Source organism: Penicillium cosmopolitanum (assembly GCF_028827165.1).
Source record: "Penicillium cosmopolitanum strain IBT 29677 chromosome Unknown utg000004l:1.0-4361866.0:1.0-4365735.0, whole genome shotgun sequence".
NCBI lineage: Eukaryota > Fungi > Ascomycota > Eurotiomycetes > Eurotiales > Aspergillaceae > Penicillium > Penicillium cosmopolitanum.
Window position 1 is genome coordinate 1,087,468 of NW_026622674.1, and position 25,341 is coordinate 1,112,808.

Genomic DNA, 25,341 nt, shown 5'->3' on the forward strand with positions numbered 1-25,341 from the left:
GATCGCTTGCCATGACTTAAAAGGGACGATCCTGGTGCAGAATTGGAGAACCTTATTGCTGCCAAGGAGAATTTGAGGACTCTTCTCTCACCTACACCCCATGCGTATGCACAGGTAGGGCCATGCTGCTTCATCTGCAGTCGTTCCCGGGTAGTAGCAGGCGTTTGGTCTCTGGCGAAGATGGAAAATGGGAGTAATGGAATCGGCCTAGATCCATCCATTGAGTGCAGCGACGATCTTTGAACTTAAACCAATTCAGCTAGGAGATCTAGCAAACTTTGCGAGGACCAGACAAGTGATTAGTAAAAGAAATATTGATCAACCTGAATTATCGTGTGCCTTGATTTCCTTGTAAACTTCTACTAGTACTTTCCCTTCTGCATGGAGCTTCACAACAAAACAGCGGTGAGTCAAGCCACACGCGATCAATTTCATTGTTGCTGATACTAAAGACATGAATCAGTCTAACCTCTTAGTTAAATATTGTCTAATATCTTGGTAAATGGAAGGTCATACGCATTACGTCCCTGCACATAGATCCTTTCAAGATTTCTACCAGCTGCTCTCCGTCAATGCTGCTCTCAGGACGCATGAACCGAAGCCTATCCTGGCTCTCAGACCATACCTCCGCCGAGCCAGATCCTCCAAAAGGCGTACTGGAAATGGATATGGCGGAGAACTGGCTTATCCGACCAGACGTACTTCCTTTGATCAAAGACGCCGTGTTATTGGACATGAAACGGCAAGATCTCTCATATTCCCAAGAGCCTGGTGGACCTCCAGGCCTTTTGCATGTATCGGCATCATTTTTCAATCGCTTCTTCTCTCCTCGAGTTGCCGTTTTACCGGAACACATCGTGACGAGCACAGGGTGTTCATCGACTATCGAGACCCTTATATTCTCGATTTGCGATCCTGGGGATGGTATACTACTGGAAGCACCTATGTGGGATGGGTTTGCTGTCACTTCAATGCTGAGAAACAACGTCAGCATAGTTCCCGTGAGATACTCGACACGACCAAAAAATGCAGCAGATCTTGTAAAGCACTATAGCGAAGCGATGAAATTGGCAACGTGCCCCATTCGGGCCCTCATACTTTGCAATCCCCACAACCCTCTTGGTCAAATTTATCCTCCCCTATGGTTAGAGGCCCTGCTCCAATTCTGCGAAGCTCACAAGATCCACTTCATTTCGGACGAGATATACGCTCTTTCGAATTTTGGGGCGACTAGATACGGTAAAGATGCTAATCCCGATACTGTGATTGGGTTAGAAACGAAGTTCACATCGGTATTGTCGATGGACCTGAAGCGACTTGGCGTCGACCATGCTCGTGTGCATGTAGCTTACAGTATCAGCAAGGATTTGGGTAGCAGCGGGCTTCGATTGGTTTGTCGGGATAATCAATGAGTATGCACGTGCAGACCAACGCTAACGCATCTGCAGGGCTATTTCATTACGCAGTCAAATCCCGAGCTTCGCCGTGCACTAGCGGCTCTCAATCGGTTCAAGGTGTGCAACATGGCATCAATAGCCGTTGCTTCTCTCTTTTCGAATCTTCAGACCGTTGAAAACGTACTGAGCCTCAACAAACCTCGCCTGCGCAAAGCAGCGGAGATAGTAGAGGATTTCCTGTCATTCCATCAGATTGTATTCTATTCACCGGTTGCTGGCTGCGTCATGTGGGCGCGGGTTGGGGGCGAGCTAGCAACGAAGGAAACAGACGCAAAGCTATTTGAAAATTTCGGAGCAGCAGGTGTGGCCGTTGGTGCCGGCTCCAGGTTCAAGAGCGGGGAGGCGGGTTGGTTCAGAATTACGTTTGCTCTACCTCGAAAGAATCTGATCGAAGGGCTACGCCGAATCGAAATTGGGATGGAGGCAAAGCGGCAGTGGATACCTGAAAAGGTCCAATTGTGAAGACCAACTGCTAGGCTTCAGCGAGAAAACGCATAGTGTGGATTGGGATCCACTGAAAGTTACTTGAAGTCGTGCGAAAGTGACCTGTGCATATCTTTTAGACATCTCATTCAGTTTCCACATCAATGCACGACACGTGTTGTTCAAAAGTGAGAAGATTAGGACAAGCCCGAATAACGCGGACAGATAGCCGTGCCAATCCTACCCATAATTATGATAGGCATAGGAAAGAATGTTCAGTTAGACGCACTCAGGGCTTGTGTGGAGTTCCAGAGAAGAGGCCTGATCTGTTGAGGTAAATTGCCAGGTGCTCTCTAAGGAAAGTGGATCATTGCGGAGGGGGAAGCGCTTAGACACAACTAACCGGAGAGGGTTCACCGTTCTACAAGCCACAATCTTTCCCCCGGGATTTCACTCGCCTAGACTGTCTCCGAGGTTGCCTCCTCTCATACTTCAGTCCTCTATATGCATTCGCGTTACACTACATGTCCACTCGTAATCGTATCCCCACTATTCGGGCATACAACCAAGCCACACACTGTGGCCCTTGGGGACCACCCTGCGTAATTGAACGAAAGCAATGTGCAAAGAGTGTGCATTCTCATGGCATGGATCAGAGTTCATGCTCTCCATATGCACCCGCTGTCCACGAGAATCTTTTACCCACCGCCCCATTTTTATACTATTGCCAGAGGGAAAATATAACAAAACAAGACCAACTTATTGTGCTAAGATCTATCCACTGGTTCAAACTTAAAACTTCAATACGGTAAGTTACGTTTAAAGGCTGATTTGGCGCGTGAATTTACTACTAGTAGGACCTCGGGACTAGTAGTGGGTAACAGACTCCTGTGGCCAGAGAGTGTAACGTATCTAGCTGGGTTAAAGACTTTATAACTTGAATTCTGTAGAGTAACATATCTAGGATGCTCTAGTCGGAAGACCAATTTTTACCTCCAACGGTATATCCGTTTGATAGCTGTAGCCCTATTGGCAGACCCCGAGTATACTTGTGATGATACGCTTTCCCGTTACGTCTGCAGACTACCTCATCAATGTGCATGTGCATATCGTAGCTGCCACTGATTAGACTAGGCCGGCTTGACGGAATTGGAGACTCACGCATTCATCTCTTCGATTGTCAGTTTCCCCTGTTCACTCTTCACCACGTAAACTGGATTGTCAGTATTGCTAGAGAACCCTGCGAAACCGTCAGTGGGAATACATCAGGAGAACATGAAGTACTTCAAATTATGACCTTCCAATGTTGGAACTCACCAATTCGTTCGTTGATATTCTCTGACGCTCGTGCTGCTGCTGCCTGAACCTTGGTTGCTCTAGGCAGACGAACCGACTCGTAAACAGACAGAGACTCTGATATGTCTCCTGTGAAAGTTTTCTTGCTAAAAACAATGCCCAAGGCGGCTGCGTCTTCTATCGCCATACAGGCGGCTTGGCTTTGATGAGGCATCATCTGGATGTTTGTTAGCTTAAATGTTTGACCCCGAGTTATATAACAACGTGACACACTGGGTGAGCTGCATCACCTATCAGACAGACCATATTTCTGACGATGTGTGGATACGGGTCGCTGTGGATAATACAGCTAATTAATTTATCGCAATTTATGTGTTGGGCTCAACTCACTGCATCCATAAACGCCATGGCTGGATTTCCTTTCCAAGCGTCAAATGCCCGCGGACTTGCGCATCGAGCTGAGGATACGGCGCAAGCAATTCTTCCACTGGTCGGTCAGGCTCCCCCCAGGAATGACCCACGTAGTCACCTTTCTCCCTCGGGAAAAAGCAATAGTATGACAACAGCTTACCCCCTCGGCATGGAGAAAGAACGATCTTGTCCCAGATCTCCCCATGTCCACCCCAGAACTGCAGGGCATTATCTTGAGAGAAGTCAGGCAAACCAGCGGCAATCGCCTCTTCAGTATCAACGTTTGCATGTAGGCAGCTAGATCTGGCAGGTCGCTTCTCAGGCCAGATACCAAGAACACCACGAACGGCAGATCCAATGCCATCCGCGCCGACAATGAGATCATGGTTGACAGACAATCCATTTTCAAACCCAATCAAACCGGTGTTGATATCAATCTCTTTGCACTGATAGAGAATATTAGATCCGCTGCGGAAGGGACAAAAGCAAGTAGATGCTCATAGTGACTTGACATATTACCTTGTGATTCAAGAAGAGCTTTGCCGGCACTCCCTCTCCCTCCCTCAATGCTGAACTCTTCAACATTGTGTGCATACATTGCCGCTGAAACATGTAGTACACATATCCCCATCGTTTCTCATAGTCATCCAGGTCGTACTCAGTCATAATTTTGCCCGTCGTCCAATCGCGGCTGATGAGCTTTTGTAAAATCACCCCATCGCCTTTGGTGACGTCTACGCCCCATTCATGCAACCAGCGCGTGCCGTTTGCGGCACACGAAATAGAAGCACCGGCCTGACCGATAAAATCGGCACCTTCGTAAATAGACACCTTGTGGCCGGCACGGCGCAGAGCGGTCGCCGCGGACATTCCCCCTATCCCGCCGCCAATAACAGCGATGTCCAACTGTCTCCAGCCAGGAGATGAAATCGATGTCATAAAGAGACGACTGCCCCAAGGCAGGTTGTGCAATATATTCTTAGCTGGAAGGCCGTTTCTGCGGACATGCCGTCGTTGGGTTGATGGTAGGCGAAAATACCTGTGCAAGATCATTTTATCTGCGAGTCCTTGGGTGCGGACAGAAACTGCAGCAATATCACAAAGTACTGCCTCATTCACGAGGCCTTGAAAGTTTTCGGGACTATATTTGGGTACTTTCAATTGGTATCATCGGCAGGTCGAGGCTATTCCTAAATAGTCTCAACCTTGCTAGGAGGTATAAAACAAGATTTATGCGGTGCAGATTGCATTAGCCTAAACCTTCCTAGGTTGTACAACATTGGCCTTGTATTCCGGAGCTTGGAAATCCATGTGGACGAAGCGCTAAATAGCACTGATCATTTGCATTGAGAGGGATACCAATGAGGAAACAGCAAACTTAATTGTGCGAGCCTCGTACGGATGCAAGAGCTCGTCGACGTGTTTGAAGTTGCAAAGCAGGAGCGAAGAAGCCTAAAACTTAGCATGAATAATATGGGGTAGAAATATCGCAACGCTAAGTTGAAAGATGTAGAAACCATGCAAGCTAAACTAAGCGGCGGCCGGTATGCCAAGGTTGCCTGGATGTGACACATAGTACCGTGACCGATAAGCCCAGGTGCTCGCAATCACCCATTAATCCCATGCAAGGAAGCCCAGATGCCTCATCTGCCGCAACATAAAGGCCACCGTGGTCTAGATCGCGCTCTCTTCTCTCTCTTAGTATCACGGCCTTTTCAGCCATTCATCACCTCCAAGCACAGAATCTTCGAAAGTATTTTGTGGTTACTCTGGCTCGGCTCCGCATGGTCAAACGATCCGGCCAGATGATTTGGATGCGGTAGGGAATATTCTCAACTCCTTCACCGACCTTTACTGTGGCGCTGGGGCGTGGTCCACCAGCCGACCAAATGAGCACTTCAAACTTCAAACTTGATGGTATTTCGTCGGCCCAAGAACCTTCCTTGGCTCTTGGTTAGATTCAGCGTAGCTTCATACTGCATGACGATCGTACAACTCAGGTGCCTGTTGAATTATAACGTTCAATGCCATTCCTAATCGGTAACGATGCATGCCCAATCCAACTTTGACTTTGAGCCAAAAGTCAGGAGCTGCAGGGAATTCATCTCCTCTCATGTCCACTTTTGAAGTGGCAGGGGACATAGCTAGAATCCCCTCCTGTATGAGACATGACCCACCTGGAATAGTTGTTGAATCACCAAGACAGGGCTTTTTGCTGCAGTGTGATCATATGTGCGATCAAACTTTCATGGTTTGTGTTAGCGTGAGCGAAACGTCTCTGAGCTTTAGCCACTATCGGGAATATTCGACCTTGGCACGTACATCTGGGCCTCCCTGCATTTTAATATAATCATCCACATCTGCAGCGTTACGCAAATTTTGTATATTACATTGTTTCCCAGTTCCTCCAGGTCTCCATGCCTGGTTGTAATCAATATGCCAGCCCAAAAACCAGAGCAAGGCCAATCCCATGTCGATGTCTCCATTGCTACCGAGCCAAATGACATTGAAGCTGTTCCAACGCTGCTAAAGGAGATAACACAAGCCTTCGATGCCTTGAAAACCATCAATGCAGGACGAGAAGGCTTGCTTGCCAAATGTCGCACCTTGGTTCAAGCTCTGGAAACTCCCCGGGAGACCATGATCTATCACTGCTGGGCACATGCAAGTATCTCATCGTTAACCAGTGTTTTGTGAACTCGACAGAATTAACTGTCAGACAGACCGGTGCAATGGCTGGCCTGAATTTTGGTGTGGACTCGGGTTTGTGGAAACTCATGGCACAAAACGGCGACATGCCACAAAAGGTGGACGAGTTGGCAGAGAAGCTTGCGATTGATCATGTACTTCTGAGTATGTTCCACGTTAGCCCATGTTATCAGACTAGCTGACGCCCTATGAGGTCGATTAATGCGACACCTCGGTGCCACTGGGTACCTCATCGAGATTGGTGTGGACGAATACAGGTTGACGAATTTTATGAAGGCGATGAGCATTCCGGCGATTGGCAATAGCTACCTCGCCATGTAAGCACAGTCTCCCAGCCTGGACCTTTTATTGGCTAGCTGCTCACATCCCCAGGCTCTCCTGCACAAGTGCTGGTCCTATGAGATTTCACGAGTTCTCGCGAAAGCGAGGTTGGGTGAATCCCACCGACGCGAAAGACACGGCAATGATGTATGCCTACGGAACGACTATGGATACCTTTACATGGCAACAATCTCTGGGTTACGGTTCACACTTTAGTGACCACATGAGCGGCTACGCCCTTGGCTCTTTGCCTTGGATGACTCCTAGCTTCTACCCAGTAAAAGAGAGGCTGATCGACGGCGCTGACACGGATCCAAAGGCTCCGTTTCTCGTCGATATCGGCGGAAACGTGGGTCATGACCTAGAGTTGTTTCACAAATTTCACCCCAAGGTCCCAGGGAAGTTGATCCTTCAAGATCTACCTTTGGTCATTGGTCAAATTCAGGATCTAGAACCCTCTATCCTCCGCATGGAGTACGACTTTCACACGAAACAGCCTGTAAATGGTAAGCCCCATATAGCACTACAAATTGTTCTTCTGGAGGTGAAATTAAACTTACACTATCAGGCGCCCGAGCCTATTATCTGCACAATTGTTTGCATGACTGGCCAGACGAAATATGTGAAAGCATTCTTACGCATGTCAAAGCTGCCATGAAACGCGGATACAGCAGGCTATTGATTCATGAGCATGTGATACCAGAGACAGCTGCCTACTGGGAAGCCACGGCACTCGACATGGTCATGTTGACACTCATGTCTTCTCAAGAACGCACCCGTACAGCTTGGTATCATCTCCTTGAAATGAGGGTAGGCCTAACTATCAATAATATTTGGAGCGGTGGCCATGGTTCCCAGAGTCTGATTGAGTGTGAACTACCATTATAACGGTACAAGTTGAGCTTCAAGTTGTCAGGCCCAATTCGCCGCTAGAGATTGTGGAACTTCATGAGGATTCTTCGAATGAAGAGTCATTTCCGAAAACTACCTACCTAGGAAGGAAGTACCTGTAATTTTCAAATTGGTTGTGCCCCAACCTCTGAGTCAATAATGAGATATGTGCTTCAAAGTAAAACTATTCCATTGAATGGATAGATTGCCCTAACCTTCCAAGGTTGAACCACCGTGACGGTTGAACCTTGGGATTGGTAGCCTTGAATGAGAGCTCCCGAGGTTTGAGTCAACTCCAGGGCTGTCAGACGTCGGTACTACTTCCAAGTTGAACCTTGGAAGTTACTATACCTACCTAGGTAGTAACTACTAGTATGTAGTACCAGTACCAGGTAGTAGTAGCAACGCTAAGGCTTGGTACTACTATATATCTTTCTGCACCTGGACACCAGTACCAGTAGTGACATCTGGGCGAACCGCATAAATACTCCTTGGAGCAACTGAGTATAGTCTCAGAATACTTTCTCCTCATAAACCCCAGTGATACCTAAATATTTCCTTTGAATGTTTCATAGTCAATGCCTGATAGTATGCTGATAGATGGGCACGTGCCGCTGACGTAATATGCGGAGAGGCGGGAGGAAAGCTGTCCAGATGGAGTCACCCAGCTACTTCTATACTCCATACTCCACGTCTCACATCTCCCTCCTTCCAGGTCCCCCTCTCTTCTCTGATGACCTGCCAATTCGTGCTTCAGTGATTCGCCATGAGACTGGCCGCCTACGCCGGGGTAAGTCTTGTCCCTCCGCCTAACTGCCCTTTCGCTCTCACTCTCCGCTCCGCCCCTCAAATGCGTCCCTAACGAACGACTCCCACTAACAGCTAACAGGCCTCAGTGGCCCTAGCCACCGGTGTGTTCTTGAAGGCTCTCCACCAAAGAGCAAACTTCTACGCGGCATGTGTATATCTCTCGCAGAGCAGTGCGAATCTGATGGTGAGTTGATCCACTCTAATTGCTCGTCACCCCGTTGTCCCACCCCGAAACGTGGCTGACCGCGCGCTCCGAACGTTGCGCTTCTAGATTCTAACGAATTTATGTCTTCTCGTAACTGGTTTTGTCCTCTTCTGGTTACAGCGACTTCTATACGGGCCTTTGCGACCCATCGAAACCGAACAATTATATGAGCGAGCGTGGTTCGCCGTTACCGAGACATGCTTGGCTATGACCATCTTCCGGGGCGAGCTTGGCGGTTGGTTCCTGGTCATGTTCATCTCGCTCCTGGTTGGAAAGGTCTGGGGATGGATAGGAGAAGGCCGGGTTGAATATCTCGAGCAACAGCCCCGGCAAACCCTCGATTATTTCATACACGCCTCGCCACCTCGTTGGTATTGTCGGTTCTCTTCAATGCCTTCATGTTGCGGTACTGCATCAACACGGTTATACACCAAGCGCGCCCAGATATGATGGTGATGTTCGGTTTTGAGTTCGCAATCTTGACCATTCTGTCAAGTTCCACCACCGCTCGCTATGGAATCGCATTGGTGGAAATCTATGTGACCCGCCAACAGTTGAAGACAAGGATGGACGAACGCCGAGCAGAGATCCGGGAAGCAAGATTGGAAGCAATCCGAGAGCACGCGCGCGCTGGAGAAAGCTCCCCGCCTGCAGACCTTCCCGATGAGAACGATATCGATGAGCTTGAGATCGATGTCCCCGGATGGGAGGAAAAGGGCAGATGGGTCTTCTATCTCGATCTTTTGACCGATTTTGTGAAGCTCGTAGTCTATTTGGTATTCTTTGCTATTCTTCTTACCTTCTATGGCTTGCCTATTCACATTCTGCGCGACGTTGTTGTTACTATCCGCTCCTTTGCCCGGCGGATCATGGACTTCCTCCGTTACCGCAATGCGACTAGGGACATGAATGAAAGGTACCCGGATGCGAGCCCGGAGGAGGTCGCCAGGGAAGAAGTCTGCATTATTTGCCGCGAGGAGATGGTTTCTGTTCAGCCAGCTGCCGCTGCCGGTGATGCTGCTGGAGAAGGTGCTCCACCACCAGCTGCAGGCACACAGCGTGTTCCAGACCGTCTCCGCCCAAGAAACTTCCTTGTGGTCACATCTTGCACTTTTCCTGTTTGAGGAGCTGGCTGGAACGACAACAGAACTGTCCTACTTGCAGACGACCAGTGGTTGGTGCTGCGGCTGCGGCCGCTCGAGGAGCTGTCGGTGCTAATGCCAATAACGCCGCCAATGGCGCTGGCGGATTTCCTCCAAACCAAGTACCGGGCCAGCCGGGTGCACAAGGGGATGGAGCACCCAGAGCTCGCGTCTACCAGTTCGGTCCTTTTCGGATCGGTTTCGGTGCTGTACGAGGCGGCGATCTGTTCAATAATCTTCACCAGCAAATTCACCAAGGAAATGCGCCATTGCAACCTGCGGCAAATGCCAACCCACAAGGAGCACGTCAAATTGGATTTGGATTTGGATTTGGTCGTCGTCCACCTGTGCCTACACCGCATGGTCAACACCATCCTGCCCCAACTTCCAACATCGCCGACGTCCATACTCAGCTGCAACATATTGAGCAGCAAATAACCCAGGAAATTATCTCCCTGCGTGCCGCCACCGAGCAGTTCCAGCATGTGCGCAACCTTCAACTAGAGCTAGATCGACTGCGTCAAGAACAGGCCAATATCGCTGCTCCAACAACATCTTCAACAGCCGCCGCACCGCAACCTGGACCATCAGGAACTTCTGCACGTCAATTTGTCGCTGGGCCGGGCTCCTCTGTTTTGTCAGCTGGAGATAGCCGGTTGCCGGAAGGACTCAACCTTCCGCCAGGTTGGACACTTGTCCCTCTCCAGCCCAACGAGCAAAATGGTCAGAACGCGCCGCAAACCGTTAGCCCCACAGCAACAACAAGCCTATTCCCGAGCGCACAGTCAACTACCCGGGTGCACCAGCCTCCCGCGAATAGCAGCAACGAGACCGCCGGAAGCACCGCGCCGATTCCAACACCCGAAACATCCACTACAGAGACGCAGTCAACAGCACCTCCCACATTGCCCAGCTGGGGAATGCCAAATGGATCATCAACGTCGGCGGACCACAGGGCAGAGTCACCGTCCCAAGAATGGACAGATGTACAGTCTGAGCAAGTACCAGAGACAGGCCCATCTACTATTCCAACAAGCTGGGGCAGTGGTGCCCAACCCACAAAGGAGGCAACGGAAGAAGAAGGCAGCACATACTCCGAGTCTGCATCAAAGGGCAAGGCTCGCGCAGCCACCGTGGAAGAGGCAGAGGCAGACGAAAACGCCCTCTAAATCCATAGATATCATACCCCTCCCCCAATTCTGTACTTTCCCTCCCCTCTTTTGAGCTTCCAGCTCTAGTCCCCTGATCGCATTGCCTACTTCCCTTGGATCAGCGTTGCATGGCGTTTTTTTGAAGCAAAATATCATACCCGGGTTCTCTTTTCTTTCCCTCCATTTCTCATATTAGGTTTCGGGCTTTTTGGATAAAGAATTGTTCGAGATACTGCTATCTGATCCCGAACTGCACACTAGCATTTTGACCTCTTATACCAATGTAGATTTCCCCTAAATGATACACAGCTCTCAAGACTCTCACTTCGTTATTCTATGCTAGAGAATTTAATGAAAAACAGGGAGAAACAAGGTAAAATGATAAGAGTCGAAAGTTCTTTTGTATGATAGTGACAAGATGATGTATAATACAGATATTCAAGACAGGAGATTCTATCCACAGTTCCCAGAGCAAAGAAAAAACACACGAAAAAGCAACAGTATGATGATCCCACCATATAAAACGCCGTAGATAGAATACATGCAATTAGGTTCGCAACAGCATATCCAGCCCCGCAGAAAAACAGCCAGATTCAAAGCAAGTCGAGAGGAAAGCCGCTTCTTTCAATAATAGTGTACAATGTGGCAGCCCACAGAAGATGAGAGCGTTATGTTCATTCGGATGTGCCGACAAGTCTCAGGACGAATTCGTATACGCCCAGGGTGATGATGGCCGAAGGGACGGAGCGGATCATGTGTGGCGTCAGTCCACCGTAGAGGCCAGCCATGCCCTCTTCTTTAGCGATGAGTCGGAAGCACTGCACCAGACCGGTGTATTTGGGACGACCGTTTTCGAGGGGAGCCTGGCGGAGACGGGTACGGATGACCTGTAGCAAAAAGGGACAGTTGTTAGAAAAGTTCGACAGAGTAAGTGGCTGGCTAGCTTCCCAGCAGAACCAGTTGAGTGTGCGCGTTGCTTTCATTTTCAATACGTACCTCGTGGGGATAAGCAATCAAAGCCGCAGCAAATTTGGCAGAACCAGCCGCACCAGTTGTACTGATCCAACTAGTGATTTCCCTTTGCGTTGGGGTATCCGTTCCATCAGGCGAGACGAGTGACCGTTGCAAGATACCCTTCAAACGCTCATACAGAACCAAGTGCAAGGCTGTCTCAGCCGCACCGAGGTAACTGGCGCTGAGACCCTTGTACAAGCCGCCAAGACCTTCTTGACGAAGGACCTGACGGATACAGTCAAGACTATTCTTGTACCGGCGGTTTCCGGTACTTGTTTGAGCCTTGTCGAGTTGCAGGCGAGTCTTAACGAGCCAGATAGGATTTGTTGCGGTAGAGGTGGCAATGCCGGCGGAGATAGCGGCCTGCGCGTGAATGAGTGTTGAATCTTCGCCGCAGCCAAACATGTGAGCGCCGATGCGCTTGCAGTTTCCGTAGACGTAGAATTTGATTGCGGTGGCCGGGACCACACCGGCGAGACTGGGTCCCAGGCCGCGGAAGAAGGCTCGCCAGCCTTCAGCTCGGTAGATGTTACTGATTATCCGGGATGTCTTGTGTTTTGTGTGTTGGGCATTGGTGATTTGGGAGATCGGAGAAGAGGCGGAAGAGGCGGAAGGTGCAGGGGGTCGTTGGTAGAAATCGGATTGGAGGCGTGTACGGAGGACATCGAGAGGAGAAGTTGCGATTGCAGTTGCGAATCCACCGCTCCTATTTAAATATAAAATGACGGGTTAGTCCGATGTTGGGGCTTCTTGATGTTTTGTTTCGAAAAAAAAAAAGTTGCCGCGTGGCGACGGGGAAATCATAACTTACGCGCCGGCGAGAAGGTGGGCTAGGGGGTCGTGAGATTTCTTAGGGGAGGCATGAGAGGCCTTGACGGAGATGGCATCTTCAGCGGGACGACCTTGAATCTTAGAAGACTGCATCATGACAGCCTGAGGGCATCTGGGGAAGCAAGATGAACGAGAAATTTCCCGTTTGGAAGTTTGGAAAGTTGCGGCGCCGCAGGTTTTCGCGGTGTCACGTGAGATAATGGACTGATAACTGCGGCCTTCTGATTGGTCAGTCTATACAGGCACATTCAGTATGAGTAGTAATGTACATCTATGAAGGATACATAGTATTCACTGTTCACTCGGTAAATATTAAATATCCATTTGTTAAATGTACACTAGAAATATGTATCCATCTATTTGATACTCCATTGCAGAGTATCTGGAAAGTGTGAGAGGCATGGATGTCTATATCATGGTTGATTACTAGTAGTACTAGTATAAGAGAAGTATGCACTATGCTGCAAGATCTGTAGAACAAGAACATATACTCCATACCCCGTACTCCGCGGGGAGGTCAAGCTCCTAATCCACCAGGTTGAGTGTTGGATTGGGGCAATGGCCGTGGCCATGGCCAGGATACTCGTCATCAGCGGGCAGTGCTCAATGGACGATCCACCGCCGACCACATTTTCCCCCTTCCATTCGCCCCACGGTGGACCATGACGACCCTTCTTGGCTCGATTGGCTGGACGAGACTGACTGGAGCTTATATGAACTCCAGGAGCAGTGATCTGTGATCTGTGAGTCGGTGCTTTGCTTCTATCTCATCGACCCTTCCATTCCTTTACTTCATCATTCCCGCCCTGCGATGAGGCCACCTTGTTGACTGCAATGATTTACCCCTGATCTACGTGGTATGTCCATCGCCCGACCCGGATCGTCTCTGCGCCCTGTCGCACCCACCACAGGGTCCAACAGTTGGCATCTTGCCAGGACTGCCCAGCTAACATTTGCCCTGTAGGACAGAAAATTCTCCGCGTCCAACCCATCCCACCAACCCCCTTCGATGGTCCTCTCACGGCGAGCGGTTCTCTTCCTCGGGTTCTGCTTCTTTACTTTCGTCTTTTTCGCAGCTCGCAGCCTGCGCCAACCCCACGCATGGGAGTCCGTCCCGCAGGCCGTCGGCCTGGGAGAATATCTTCCCTCCAATTCCCATGGCTCTGGCGCCAGTACCAATTGGTCAATGGCATATAATGTCAGCACCGGTCATATCAAACCATACCCTTACGTTCCACGACCAAACTTCGTCACCGGAATTCCCAAACCGCTCGGAACGCAGTATACAAAACGGCTCGTCGTGCCGCGTACGACAGAGGAAGATGTCAGCTGGATCGCAGAGGAGCTGCCGGATTGGGATACAGCGATCTACGTCGCGAATGATCCCTCGGCCCCCCTCCACCCACCGGTGAACAAGGGCAACGAGGTCATGATCTATCTGACCTATGTCATTGATTTCTACGATAATCTTCCCGACGTTTCGGTCTTCGTACACGCACATCAGAACGCATGGCACAACGAAAAGCTCTTCGGCGGCGATTCTGCGGAGACCGTAAGGCGATTGAATCTAAACCGCGTGATCCGAGAAGGCTATATGAATCTCCGCTGCGGTCTGGGCCCCGGGTGTCCTGATTGGATGCACCCCGGCGAAATCGAGCCCGACGAGACAAAACAGGAAGAAATCGTGCTTGCCCGAGCCTGGAGCGAAATTTTCCCCGACGACCCGGTCCCGTTGGTCCTGGCACAGCCGTGCTGTGCCCAATTCGCCCTATCAAAGGAGCGTATTCGAACAATCCCTCGCTCTCGCTTCGTGTTCTACCGTGACTGGCTTCTGCAAACTACCCTGAGTGATTACATAACCGGGCGAGTCTGGGAATATCTCTGGCAATACGTCTTCGCCGGCGAGCCGGTCTTGTGCCCGGATGAGAGCGTTTGCCTATGCGATGGCTATGGATTCTGTTTTGGAGGCCTAGACAACTTTAGAGCTTTCCAGGCGGCGATGGAAGAGCGGGATGAGTTGCAGCTTGAGTCTGATAACTTCGATTGGATGTCGGAAGACCTTGAGACGACCAAAAACTTTGGTGAGCTAGATGAGACCATGGATTTGAATATCCCTCCGCCAGGCGGCAAGTCTGAAAATGAAGGACCGTTGGCTGCTAAAACGCGGGAGGTGGAAGCTCTATTGGAAAATGCCCTTGCCCGAGGTAACGACCCCAGGCTTCGTGCCGAAGAAGTTGGGCGACCTTGGAAAGATGGCGATGGCTTCTAGAGCCTCTGGGAGTTGGAACCCCACGTTCGGTCTCCCTCCATAACACAACATCATGATCTATATGATATCTACTACCATCTACTTTTTGGCGTTTGAGATGGGTTTCATATTGGGCAGTCTACAATTAGATTATCTAGCTCTTTCATCGTTGCTTTTGGCTTATACTTGGGATGCGTTTGTCCTGCGCTCCTGATCTATCAAGCTCCCATTCAATGGCTGTATATTTAAGTACCATTGTTATTTCTTGCGTTTTAGTTGGCCAGCTGGATTGGCGAGCATCTCAGAATTAAGATTTTACAATTTTTTGGAGAGTGACACTTTTTGTTCTAGACTACTACTGATTGATGTCCATACAGTGCCTCGTAAAATTTTCAAACCCTACTTATAGACCGTGAGAGCCCAAAGGCATTTCTTACCGATTCTCAGTCATCAACCATCATTCTATTTGTACTAGATATGGTGGAGCCTTTACATGATAAAAAGGGTTCCAAGGTTGGCATTATGGTCATTTCATACTTCAATTCGAAATCGGCGATACCGTGTCTACCAACAGGATGTACGGAGCAACACATGGAAGCTTTCAATCAATCTTATCCTATCTCCATTTATATCAACATGGCAACTGTTCTGGAATGATTTAAATAATCAAATGAACATGAATGTTTTGTTCAAACTCATAGTAGGGCAACCAATAGATCACGTGTGTAGATGCAACCACATCATCACGTGCTAGCCAGGTGACCAGGGAAGTTTGCACTGTCTGTCCTTCCTTCAAACCAACCAAACATCCACCGTCGCCAGTCGCGTTCTTATCAGCCCCGGAGTCTCCAGAGCTCCGCCCGAGCTACTTCACTTCAATCCCCAGCACGATTGACACCCCCGTTTGGGGCGTGGAGTCGAGAGGATTCCCTCAAATTATCCCCAGCTTACCTCCTTCCTCCTGCCTACGTCGCCAACCCAACTGCCTCATCATTCGTCGCCTGCTTGACTGGTTACTTTGCGCCGCGCGCTCTAGTCGGAGCTTTACTTCCCCGACAGCCACAGTCATTTGAGTCTGTTGAGCAAGTTGCGTGAAGTACCCTGGAAACGAATCAAGTCGCGCGCCCTGGCAGTTCGAAATTGAGATCGCGCGCGATCTTTCTTTAGCTCCCAAAAAACACCACTATCCAGACATTCTTGCCTTTGTCCACCTCCGATTCTGCGCAATGTCTAACTCGGCTTCCGACTTCAAGATAATACCCACTTCTTCGGCCGATATGCCTACACAAACGTCTAATGCAAACGTCGATCCCAATAGTGGATATGCCCCCAATGACAACCATTTAGCGGGCTTGGTGGAAGCAGCGACTGCCGCGGCAGACCACGATGTCAACGAATGGGCGGCAGTCGCGCAGGCGGCTGCCACCGCAGACGCAGCATCGAATCAATTAGACGGGTACAGCGCAGACATGCATCTCGGAGATGACACCTTTAGTGATGCACACTTTGGCTCCGGGATGGGAGGAGGAAGACATTTACGAGTGCCGAACGATCACTCGCAATCGTCTGGTCTCAGCCGCACCGTCTCTAAGAAGAGGAAGCGAAATGACGACAATCTAGATCCTCAGCTGGCTGGAGCAGGTCTCCCACAGCAACACTATCAACCTCAACCTACCCAACATGGACACTCCAGTGACAGCATGAATATTCGATCCGTGCCCCCGCAGTCCCTGTCTGACGCGCGTGCAGTCGGCGTACATTCCGCTGCTGCGCTTTTCCGACAACCATCGACCAACAAAAAGCAGACGCGACCTCCAATGTCGAAGCTCTTTTCATCGCTCGAACTATCTCCAGAAAACTTCCTTCATCTTCAAGCTGCAGCCAAGTCCTACATGCTGAATGATGACCACCCAGAGCGACGCGACTGCGTTGGCCAAAGGGGAAAAGGCGACACCGAAATGGTTAAATTGCGCCTGTGGAATTGCGCCAGGACCTTTTTGGATAGCGAGGGTAATGGAGATCGACTCTTTGGGGAAAATGTTGTCAATGAGGGCATGGGTCCGAGAACATACATCTGGCCACGCGATTCTCAAAAGATCATCTCACTAGTCATTCCTTTATTGAGAAGAATGGTGACGAATGAACGACAACGCCAGTATGCCATCGAAACCCGCAAAGGAGGTAGCCCCGATGAACGACGCCGTCGGAAGACGGATGAAAGCTTCGCTGAGATGGGCGGTCCACGATATTCTCCCGAGCAGCAGCTTCAGATGCACGGCCAGGATCACCGCACAGAGAGCTTGAGTCAATCAATGCCTCCGCCTCCCTCGATCTCAGCTCCGCAACCTCCTCCAATGGACCCTGGTCAGCCAGTGGAAATCGGACTGACTGATCTCTTACTGGACGGGTATACAGTCGACTGGAACGAAATTGCCAGAACTTATGACATGTACAATCAAGACTACGAGCTGGATAATCTCTGGTCTATTTCCGGCCTCCAACAGCCCGATTGGCGTGGATTGGTTGCCGCGGTTGATAGCCATTACTACGTCGTTCACAATGGTCACTACGAGTGTCCGTCCATGTGCGAGGACGAAAACATCAACCGTATCATTCACTCAAATACTGCATCAGATCTATCCTGGCGGGTTGGCGGAGGTCGCAGTCTGCCAGCCCGAGATGAGTTGTAAGTTTCAACATGGAGCCTTTGGCACCAGCCATCATGACTAACACCCTAAACAGTGCAAGCAGTATTACGCGCGATGTGTCGAGGATCATCCGAGAGAACATTGCTTCTCGAGAAAGCGCTCACAACCCTCCGCAAGGTCAAGACCATCACTTCCCCTCGCACACTCAGCCAACTACAAACACTTCATCCGCCCCTACACAAAACCCTTGTACGCAAAATCCAACATACCTCCGAATCAACATAGTCCAGCAAGGAAAGCGTATCTTACCCCGCCTCGACCTTCCCGCCAGCCAATGTCCAGACGTGGAAACGGTCAAACATACAATTCTCCGCCGCTATCCGAATCTCAGTGGATCGGCCAGCATTGATAATAACACCCAACAAGCCCGAGAGACGCTTGCTTCGTGGAAAGTCAAAGCCTGGCTACCGCAGGGTCTCGTCCCCGTCCAAGCTGATAAAGAGTGGACCATCGCTCTTCTCACAGCCGAGACCACGGAATGGATGGACGGTGACTTGAAAGTCTTGGTCGAAACCGAGGGAAATACCCAGCACTAGGAGTGCCCTTACGAAATGGAATCATCTAGTTTGCCGACCGAGATAGAAAATCTTCAGCCTGTGATGATGTCTGCTTATGAACCAACCCCTCTACCACTGGAGGCGGGGGGCCACGAAGCCTCGCGCCAGCAGTGGTAGGGTAACCTTCTCTGCCTGATGGATCCCCTTCCAGGGTCTGGTGTGTTGATGCGCCTCGTGTCCAGCACCAGCTCCCCTTGGGACGAATGACTTGGTCAAATTAATTCCCCCTCTTCTTCTTCAACCTGTATTATCAACTGCTAGCTACACCGAGTACTTTACTGATACCTCAATTCGAACGATCTACCAATCAGACCTTTAATGACATACTATGTACCACCTACACCTCTTCCTTGGGCACAACGCATTTAAAAATATTTCTAGTATTTCAAACTATACCGTAGCCTATATGATAATCGAATTCCATGCAAAATGTAGGTACAAAAAGGGAAAAGGAGAATCAATGGACAATGCACATGTTCATAGTACGTAACGGCGGTATCAACAATCAACAGAGATGCACATCATGAACGAGTCTTAAAAATACCAGGCTCGGTCCAATGAAGGGAAAGAGGTACTCCACGCTTTACGCCGTATAATCCAAAACCAGCTGGATGAAAGAAGAAAATGGGGAAGACACCAGGCCAAACCGGAAGCCTCGGGCGCTCATTTGTTATGTAGCAACAGTGTCCGTAATGAGTCCCAGTGATCCGAATCAGCATAACTAAATCACGACGTTAGTCAAACAGAAGAAGAAACGGCATTGGCCGTGGAGAAGGGCCGTGGCGTAACATACATGTATACCATACTGCTCCGCAGACTGGAGGCAAGGGTATCCGGGTACCAGCGGAAAATATACATGACCGAGGCCCAGGTCATGCTGGCGAAGACGGGCCAGGCATTATCGGTCATCTTTGTGCGGGCGTCGGGAGTGATGAGGGATGAGAGTGGGTGCATGTTGGGTTGGATGGCCAGTTTGCCGATAGCGAGCATCACGCGGGCGAAGACGTAGATGACGATCTGGGGGTATATTAGCAACGCAAATACTACAAAAAAAAAAAAGAGTAAAGGAAGTTGCGCAAGGAATGTAGTTCCCAGGACGAGTCTTGGTAGAGCGATGCACCGAGAAGGACCGAGGTTCTTACCTGCTGGCTGATACTCCCCCGTTGTCGGCCAAAGACCGCATATCCACCCATTAATCCGGCAAAGAAGCTATCGTAGCGGCCTTCTTTCGCGGCACCGGAGGTGTCGAGGTTTCGCAAGACAATCATGGAAAATTTATAGATGATTGCGAATGTGGCGAGGTTTCGCGCATGTAGGCGTGTGGCATTCAAGACTAGCTTGATCTTTTGTCGGAATCTATAGCGGTTCGGCTTGGTTAGCCCGAGGGAAATCGGAATGCGATAGGACGAAACACGGGGATATAAGAAGGCGGGAATAAGGAGGAATGTGTCAACACGTACGATCCTGATCTAAAGAGCAATATCATGCTAGATATAAGGTATAACCCCGGTCAGTCTCAGATCCAGTTGTCTGTAGTTGCTTTCCGCGGAACCGACGTACACCAGAGCATGCGGAAACCGCACTTTCGATCCGTAGACGACACCATTGCGCGCGCCTTTTAAGAGCGACAGAAGAGGTTGGAATTCGGGTTTCAGGACGAGTTCATCTAGGCGGGACTGTGGTGTAATTTGTGTTAACGATGCTTCTCTGGCTTGTCATTTGCATGTGGCTGCGCTTTGCGGAATTGCTCACCAAAAGCGCATCCATAGCGCTGCGGGACCTCGGTTGGAGGTCGTTGTCGAACAGAGATGTCTATTAGGGGATAACACCACGGTAGATAGTCAGAAAGTCGATGAAGTTCAATAGGAGAAGTGAAAAGAAGTCGAGAGTCCTGGAATGGGGGAGGGGAACGGCAGTTTGAGTCGGAACCGTCTGGAGAAAGGACCGAGGCATGTGAGACCTGCCGAGCTACGTCAGGGTCACGTGGACTACTACTATGAGTGGCTGCCAACAACTACATTATTAGTACTCAGTTGGATAGAGCTACAGTAGTTAGTAGTTACTAACTAGTAGTCTAGTAGGTCTGGTAATAGTTATTGACATTTCTTAGATAAACAGTTTGGGAAGCAGCGCTTCTATACTTTTCCATGCCTTACATGACATACACTGCAGACAGGCCTCAAAAGCACAAAACCCCAGGAGCCGGTCCAAACGCCGTTGAAAATAGATACGCAACAATGCAAGTAGATCCAACTCTTTCTTACTGAGTACGGGCCCGCTTGTGGCTCTCCTCATCATCCGAGATTTCATCCACCGACATCATATCCTCATCCTCGCCTTCCTCATCATCATCCGACTCCACACCAGCGCGACGCTTCAGACCCTTCATCTTACGTGTCTGCAGGCCCGAAAGATCCTGCTTGCCCAGGTGCACACGACCGACCTTGTCACCGATCGTGTCCACGATGATGTTCTTCTTCGTCTTCATATCGACGTTGGGTCGCTTGCCCTGCTTCATGGCGGTCTTCATAACATCGGCGGAAGCGGCGCGCATACGGCCAATCTTGAAGTCGAACTTGGGACCAATCTCCTGCAATTCCACGCGAGGAAGTTTGTGGCCACTGCGCTTTGTGATAACCTTGTACCAGCGCAAGTGAACAACAGGAGCGAGGTCGTCACGGGGCTCCTCGGCACCGACCATCAGAACGTACTGCAGACCCTCGACATCAATAGCACTTGTCTCCTCGCCCTTGAACATGTCGAGGAAGAAAGTCTTGAGCATGGCGTGAGATGAAGAAGTTGGGTCTTCGAACGGGGTTCCGGCGAAAAGCATCATAGGTCGCAGGCCCAGGCCGACGTGCATGGTGAGCTCGTTGATGGGAGGAATATCGTTATCACCCTTGGAAGGCAGGAGAAGAAGCTCGCACATGTCGAGAAGTTGTGAGTTGAAAATTCGGGCGAGGGTCACGCAGTTAGGACGCTTCTTGTTGCTGCTGCCGAACACGACGAGAGGGCACTCGTTCTTGTTGGCCAGAAACTCCATGCTCTCGAGGTTCTCGAATGGGTGAATGTTTTCATTCTTCTTGTGGAACAGGACGGAGTGAGGCTTTGTGAGGGAGTGGAAGGTCTTCAGCACGGTGTCCAGTGCCTGGGGGCATTTTGTGCCATGGAGAATTAGCGTCTTCTTGGGGGGCTCGATGAGTTGCGGCTCTCGCGCCTTGAGAATGCGCGCTGTGCGCGGGTTCTTGGCTTTACTGCAGGGAAGATGTCAGATTAAGAATATGCAAATGCTAATGGGCTGTTACTCACACTTCGCGCAACATTGTGATGGTGGGGGTTGGTTTTCTTGAGGAGACTCGGAGTAAAAAACGCAGAAAACTTTTGGGCCTGGGAGGTCTTGGCACCGCTTATCGATAAGCCCGACCGGGGCAATTGCGGCCTGAGGCAGACACAATTCTATCAAACTTTCAATTTCGCACATTTTAGTGTATTATGGACAACTGTTAGATGATATTTTGCATGGCCAAAATGTTCAAACAAGAGAAAGATTGCATTTTGCGTTTTATTTATATTGCTATTCGGGTACAATCCGCCCGTATCTTACTCCAGACGGAGCTTCTCGAATTCCTTAATCTGCTCCTCCAGGCGAGCAGCCTCGCTCTCAGCATCGCGAAGACGCTTTTCCTCAGCGGCACGAACCTCGGGCTTGACCTTCTCCTTCCAGTTGGGGCCTCCCATGATGCCTTGTGACCGGCGAACAGCCTCCTGTGCCTTTTCAAGACCAGCCTTGGCCTTCTCCTCCTGCTCAAGGGCAACCTCCTTGGAAACACGGAGGTAGACGGCGGCCTCAGCACCGACAGCGGCCACGACACATCCCGCGGGAGGGGTTTTGTTGTCGGGACCCAGATGGGACAGCTCGCCCAGGGTCTTGCCACCCAGAGACTGAATGCTAGTCATCTGCTCGGCGATGGTCTTCTCGCTGGTGGCATCGTAGGTTTGGATGACAATATCGCCCTTGGTCTTGACATCGTACTGAGCCAGAATGGAACGGATGGCCTTGGAGGTGTTCAGGACAAGCTCGTAGGCGGTCTCCGCGGCAGGGTCGTGGAATTCCTCCTTGAACTCGGGGAACTTGGCAGTCATGATAGAGACAGTCTTGTCCTCGGGGCGACGGGGGAGACGCTGCCACAGGTGCTCGGTGACAAAAGGCATGATGGGGTGAATCAGAGTCAGGGCGCCATCGAGAGCAGTGTACAAGGTCTGCTTGGCAGACTCCCGGCTCTCAGGGGAAGCATCCTCGGCCAAGAGGAACTTGGAGTTCTCGATGAAAACATCGCACAACTGGCCGTACCAGTATTGGTAGGTGGTGATGGCGACGCTGGAGAACTCACGGGCCTCGAGGGATTCGTTCACCTCCTTAGCAGCAGCGTTGAGCTTGTGCAGAATCCAGCGCTCCGACAGGGACTCCTTGCCAGTCTTGGTTGCAGTGGCTTGGGGCTTGAAGTCTTCGCCCAGCTTGCCAAGAACGAACTTGGTAGCCTGGTAAATCTTGTTACAGAAGCGACGGTATCCGTGAATGACCTGGATATCGAATGCAATATCACCACCTGTTGGAAATTGTTAGCATCATTTTATGGTAGGAATGGAATGAGAATTACATACCACCGGTGGTATAGGAGACAAGGGCAAAACGGAGGGCGTCAGCACCGCACTGGGGATACCCTTGGGGAACGCCTTCTTCTGGTACTTGGTAGCAGCGGCAACCTCCTTATCGGCCAGGTTACCAAGGAGGAGCTTGTCGTGGAGAGTCTGCAGGGGAATACCCTCCATGACATCGAGAGGATCGACAACATTGCCCAGGGACTTGGACATCTTACGGCCCTCAGAATCACGGATCAAAGAGTGGCAGTACACCTCCTTGAAGGGAACCTGTCCAGTCAGCTTGATACCAAGCATGATCATACGGGCAACCCAGAAGAAGAGAATATCCCAGCCAGTCTCCAGGACAGAGGTGGGGTACAGGTTCTCGAAATCATGGGTCTTCTGGGGCCATCCCAGGGTGGAGAAAGGCCAAAGGCCGGAAGAGAACCAGGTGTCAAGAACATCGGGATCCTGAACAAGAGTGAAGGTCTTGCCAGGGAACTTGGCCTCAGCCTTGACGCGAGCATCCTCTTCGGTGCGGCCGGTCACCCAGAAGTCACCATCGCTATCAGAGTTGTCCTCGCCATCGATCTTGACGAAGTAGGCGGGAGCCTGGTGGCCCCACCAGAGCTGACGGGAGAGACACCAGTCATTGATGTTGTGCATCCAGCGGAAGTAGCTCTTCTCAGCACTCTCGGGGCGAATGATGATATCGCCGTTCTCAACGGCCTTGATGGCGGGACCAGCAAGGCTCTCCATCTTCATCCACCACTGGGGCTTGAGGATGGGCTCGATAACGTCGTTGGACTTGGCGCATCGGGGAACCTTCATGGGGTTGTGCTCCCACTTGACGTACAGGCCCTTTTCCTTGAGGGCATCAATGACCTTGTAACGGGCATCGAAGCGCTTAAGGCCAGCGAAGGACCCGGCGTGTTTGTTGAAGGTACCATCGTCGTTCATCACGGAGATGAACTCTAGGTTGTGGGCCTTTCCACGAGTGAAATCGTTGAAATCGTGAGCGGGAGTGATCTTGACGGCACCAGTACCGAACGCGGGGTCGACAGCCTCATCGGCCACAATGGGGAGAAGACGGTCAACGAAGGGGTGGCGAGCGTGCTGGCCGATCAAGTGCTTATAACGCACGTCGGTGGGGTGGACAGCAATACCAGTGTCACCGACCATGGTCTCGGGACGGGTGGTAGCAATCTCGATGCGCTCCTTGGTGCCATCAATCTCATAGCAGAAGTGGGTCAGGACACCGAACTCGACCTTCTTGTCGTAGCCGGGCACATCGAGGAGAGTACGGCCCTCAATTTCCTTGTTTTCAACCTCGAGGTTAGACAGAGAAGTGTTCAGAGCAACACACCAGTTAACAAGACGGTTGGCACGGTAGATGATGCCCTCCTCGTGAAGACGAACGAAGGTCTCAGTGACAGCAGCCGACAGGTTAGCGTCCATGGTGAAGGCCTCGCGAGACCAATCAAAAGAACCACCAACTCTGCGCAGGGCATTCTTGATGTTGGCGTGGTACATATCCTTCCAGTCCCAGATCAATTTCGTCATGGCGGGGCGTCCAATGTCGTGACGGGTCTTCTTCTCGTTCTTCCACAGCATCTTCTCGACAACGCTCTGAGTAGAGATACCGGCGTGGTCCATACCGGGCAGCCAGAGGGTAGTCTTACCCTTCATACGCTGCCAGCGGATCATTGTGTCTTGCAGGGCGTTGGTGAGGGCATGGCCCATGTGTAGGGAACCGGTGACGTTGGGGGGGAGGAATAGGAATGACGAAGGAACCCTCGGGCTTGACCTTGCCGTCGGAGCCAAACTCGGGCTTGAAGAGATCGCGCTCCTCCCACCACTCGAGACGACCAGCCTCGATAACCTTGGGGTCGTATGCGTCGGTGGTCTTCTCTTTCTCGACCTTGGGCTTCTTCTCAGCCTTGGGCTTGGGCTCGGCGGCGGGCTGGCTGGCAGCCTTGGCCTTCTTTTCGGCGAATTTCTTTGCCTTCTCGGCCTTCTTGCGCTCACGCTCCACTAGAACGAATATGTGTGTCAGAAGACATCCAAGTATATAGATCGAAGGGCTTGTCAAGTGAACAAGACAATTGAAGGTTCCGCGGGGTCCAACATACACTCCTTCTCGGTCTTCACCTTGGGAACGGCGGAGGCATCTTGTCCAGCCTCGGTCTGAGGGGTCTGGGTCGGAGGGGGATTTTGCAACCCAGCTATGAAGCGGCGCATCAGTATGAATACTTCGTGACTTAGGTGACTCATGGACTCATGGGAGGGTAGGGACTCACTGGGGTCTTGGGAGGCGGAGTTTTGAGCCATCCTTGTAAATGATCGATATTGAGGAGTGAATCTCCAGGGCGTCGATCGCGCCACTAATCTCCGGATAAGTATCTTGGGGGGAGTGGGAAGATGCGACAAGGAGGGGTGGTTGTGCGAAATGCGGGCAGTTAAATTTCCCACGACGAATGAGAGGGCGGGGCGCAAGAGAGGATCGGTGGAGACCGCGGGCGCGCT

General features: G+C 50.8%; 10 protein-coding genes across 10 annotated transcripts; 5 read left to right on the forward strand and 5 right to left on the reverse strand.

Annotated features, from left to right (window-relative positions):
* Positions 1-572: 572 nt before the first annotated feature.
* N7509_001840 (pyridoxal phosphate-dependent aminotransferase) lies at positions 573-1,919 on the forward strand (the record flags this gene model as incomplete). The annotated part of the gene is made up of 2 exons (XM_056626477.1): positions 573-1,391; positions 1,449-1,919. The coding sequence occupies 2 exons, from the start codon at positions 573-575 to the stop codon at positions 1,917-1,919; spliced, it is 1,290 nt and encodes a 429-aa protein (XP_056492272.1).
* Positions 1,920-3,037: 1,118 nt separating this feature from the next.
* On the reverse strand, positions 3,038-4,526 carry N7509_001841 (uncharacterized protein; the record flags this gene model as incomplete). The annotated part of the gene is made up of 5 exons (XM_056626478.1): positions 3,038-3,120; positions 3,198-3,393; positions 3,450-3,510; positions 3,567-4,033; positions 4,107-4,526. The coding sequence occupies 5 exons, from the start codon at positions 4,524-4,526 to the stop codon at positions 3,038-3,040; spliced, it is 1,227 nt and encodes a 408-aa protein (XP_056492273.1).
* Positions 4,527-6,023: 1,497 nt separating this feature from the next.
* Positions 6,024-7,505, forward strand: N7509_001842 (uncharacterized protein; the record flags this gene model as incomplete). The annotated part of the gene is made up of 5 exons (XM_056626479.1): positions 6,024-6,255; positions 6,294-6,440; positions 6,490-6,613; positions 6,669-7,123; positions 7,186-7,505. 5 exons carry the CDS (start codon positions 6,024-6,026, stop codon positions 7,503-7,505), a joined length of 1,278 nt encoding a protein of 425 aa, XP_056492274.1.
* Positions 7,506-8,274: 769 nt separating this feature from the next.
* hrdA (E3 ubiquitin-protein ligase HRD1) lies at positions 8,275-10,834 on the forward strand (the record flags this gene model as incomplete). The annotated part of the gene is made up of 5 exons (XM_056626480.1): positions 8,275-8,298; positions 8,398-8,502; positions 8,590-8,899; positions 8,959-9,620; positions 9,671-10,834. 5 exons carry the CDS (start codon positions 8,275-8,277, stop codon positions 10,832-10,834), a joined length of 2,265 nt encoding a protein of 754 aa, XP_056492275.1.
* A 656-nt stretch (positions 10,835-11,490) lies between these two features.
* N7509_001844 (putative mitochondrial carrier protein (Rim2)) lies at positions 11,491-12,754 on the reverse strand (the record flags this gene model as incomplete). Its single annotated transcript, XM_056626481.1, has 3 exons — positions 11,491-11,703; positions 11,813-12,536; positions 12,642-12,754. The coding sequence occupies 3 exons, from the start codon at positions 12,752-12,754 to the stop codon at positions 11,491-11,493; spliced, it is 1,050 nt and encodes a 349-aa protein (XP_056492276.1).
* Positions 12,755-13,670: 916 nt separating this feature from the next.
* Positions 13,671-14,930, forward strand: N7509_001845 (DUF3431 domain-containing protein; the record flags this gene model as incomplete). The annotated part of the gene is made up of 1 exon (XM_056626482.1): positions 13,671-14,930. The coding sequence occupies one exon, from the start codon at positions 13,671-13,673 to the stop codon at positions 14,928-14,930; it is 1,260 nt and encodes a 419-aa protein (XP_056492277.1).
* Positions 14,931-16,135: 1,205 nt separating this feature from the next.
* N7509_001846 (uncharacterized protein) lies at positions 16,136-18,153 on the forward strand (the record flags this gene model as incomplete). The annotated part of the gene is made up of 2 exons (XM_056626483.1): positions 16,136-17,595; positions 17,652-18,153. 2 exons carry the CDS (start codon positions 16,136-16,138, stop codon positions 18,151-18,153), a joined length of 1,962 nt encoding a protein of 653 aa, XP_056492278.1.
* Positions 18,154-18,837: 684 nt separating this feature from the next.
* N7509_001847 (Tim17/Tim22/Tim23/Pmp24 family protein) lies at positions 18,838-19,941 on the reverse strand (the record flags this gene model as incomplete). Its single annotated transcript, XM_056626484.1, has 5 exons — positions 18,838-18,895; positions 18,968-19,191; positions 19,317-19,638; positions 19,735-19,850; positions 19,927-19,941. 5 exons carry the CDS (start codon positions 19,939-19,941, stop codon positions 18,838-18,840), a joined length of 735 nt encoding a protein of 244 aa, XP_056492279.1.
* A 493-nt stretch (positions 19,942-20,434) lies between these two features.
* Positions 20,435-21,497, reverse strand: N7509_001848 (rRNA-binding ribosome biosynthesis protein RPF2; the record flags this gene model as incomplete). Its single annotated transcript, XM_056626485.1, has 2 exons — positions 20,435-21,428; positions 21,484-21,497. The coding sequence occupies 2 exons, from the start codon at positions 21,495-21,497 to the stop codon at positions 20,435-20,437; spliced, it is 1,008 nt and encodes a 335-aa protein (XP_056492280.1).
* Positions 21,498-21,774: 277 nt separating this feature from the next.
* On the reverse strand, positions 21,775-25,146 carry N7509_001849 (valine--tRNA ligase; the record flags this gene model as incomplete). Its single annotated transcript, XM_056626486.1, has 5 exons — positions 21,775-22,781; positions 22,833-24,527; positions 24,577-24,849; positions 24,948-25,040; positions 25,116-25,146. 5 exons carry the CDS (start codon positions 25,144-25,146, stop codon positions 21,775-21,777), a joined length of 3,099 nt encoding a protein of 1,032 aa, XP_056492281.1.
* Positions 25,147-25,341: the final 195 nt, after the last annotated feature.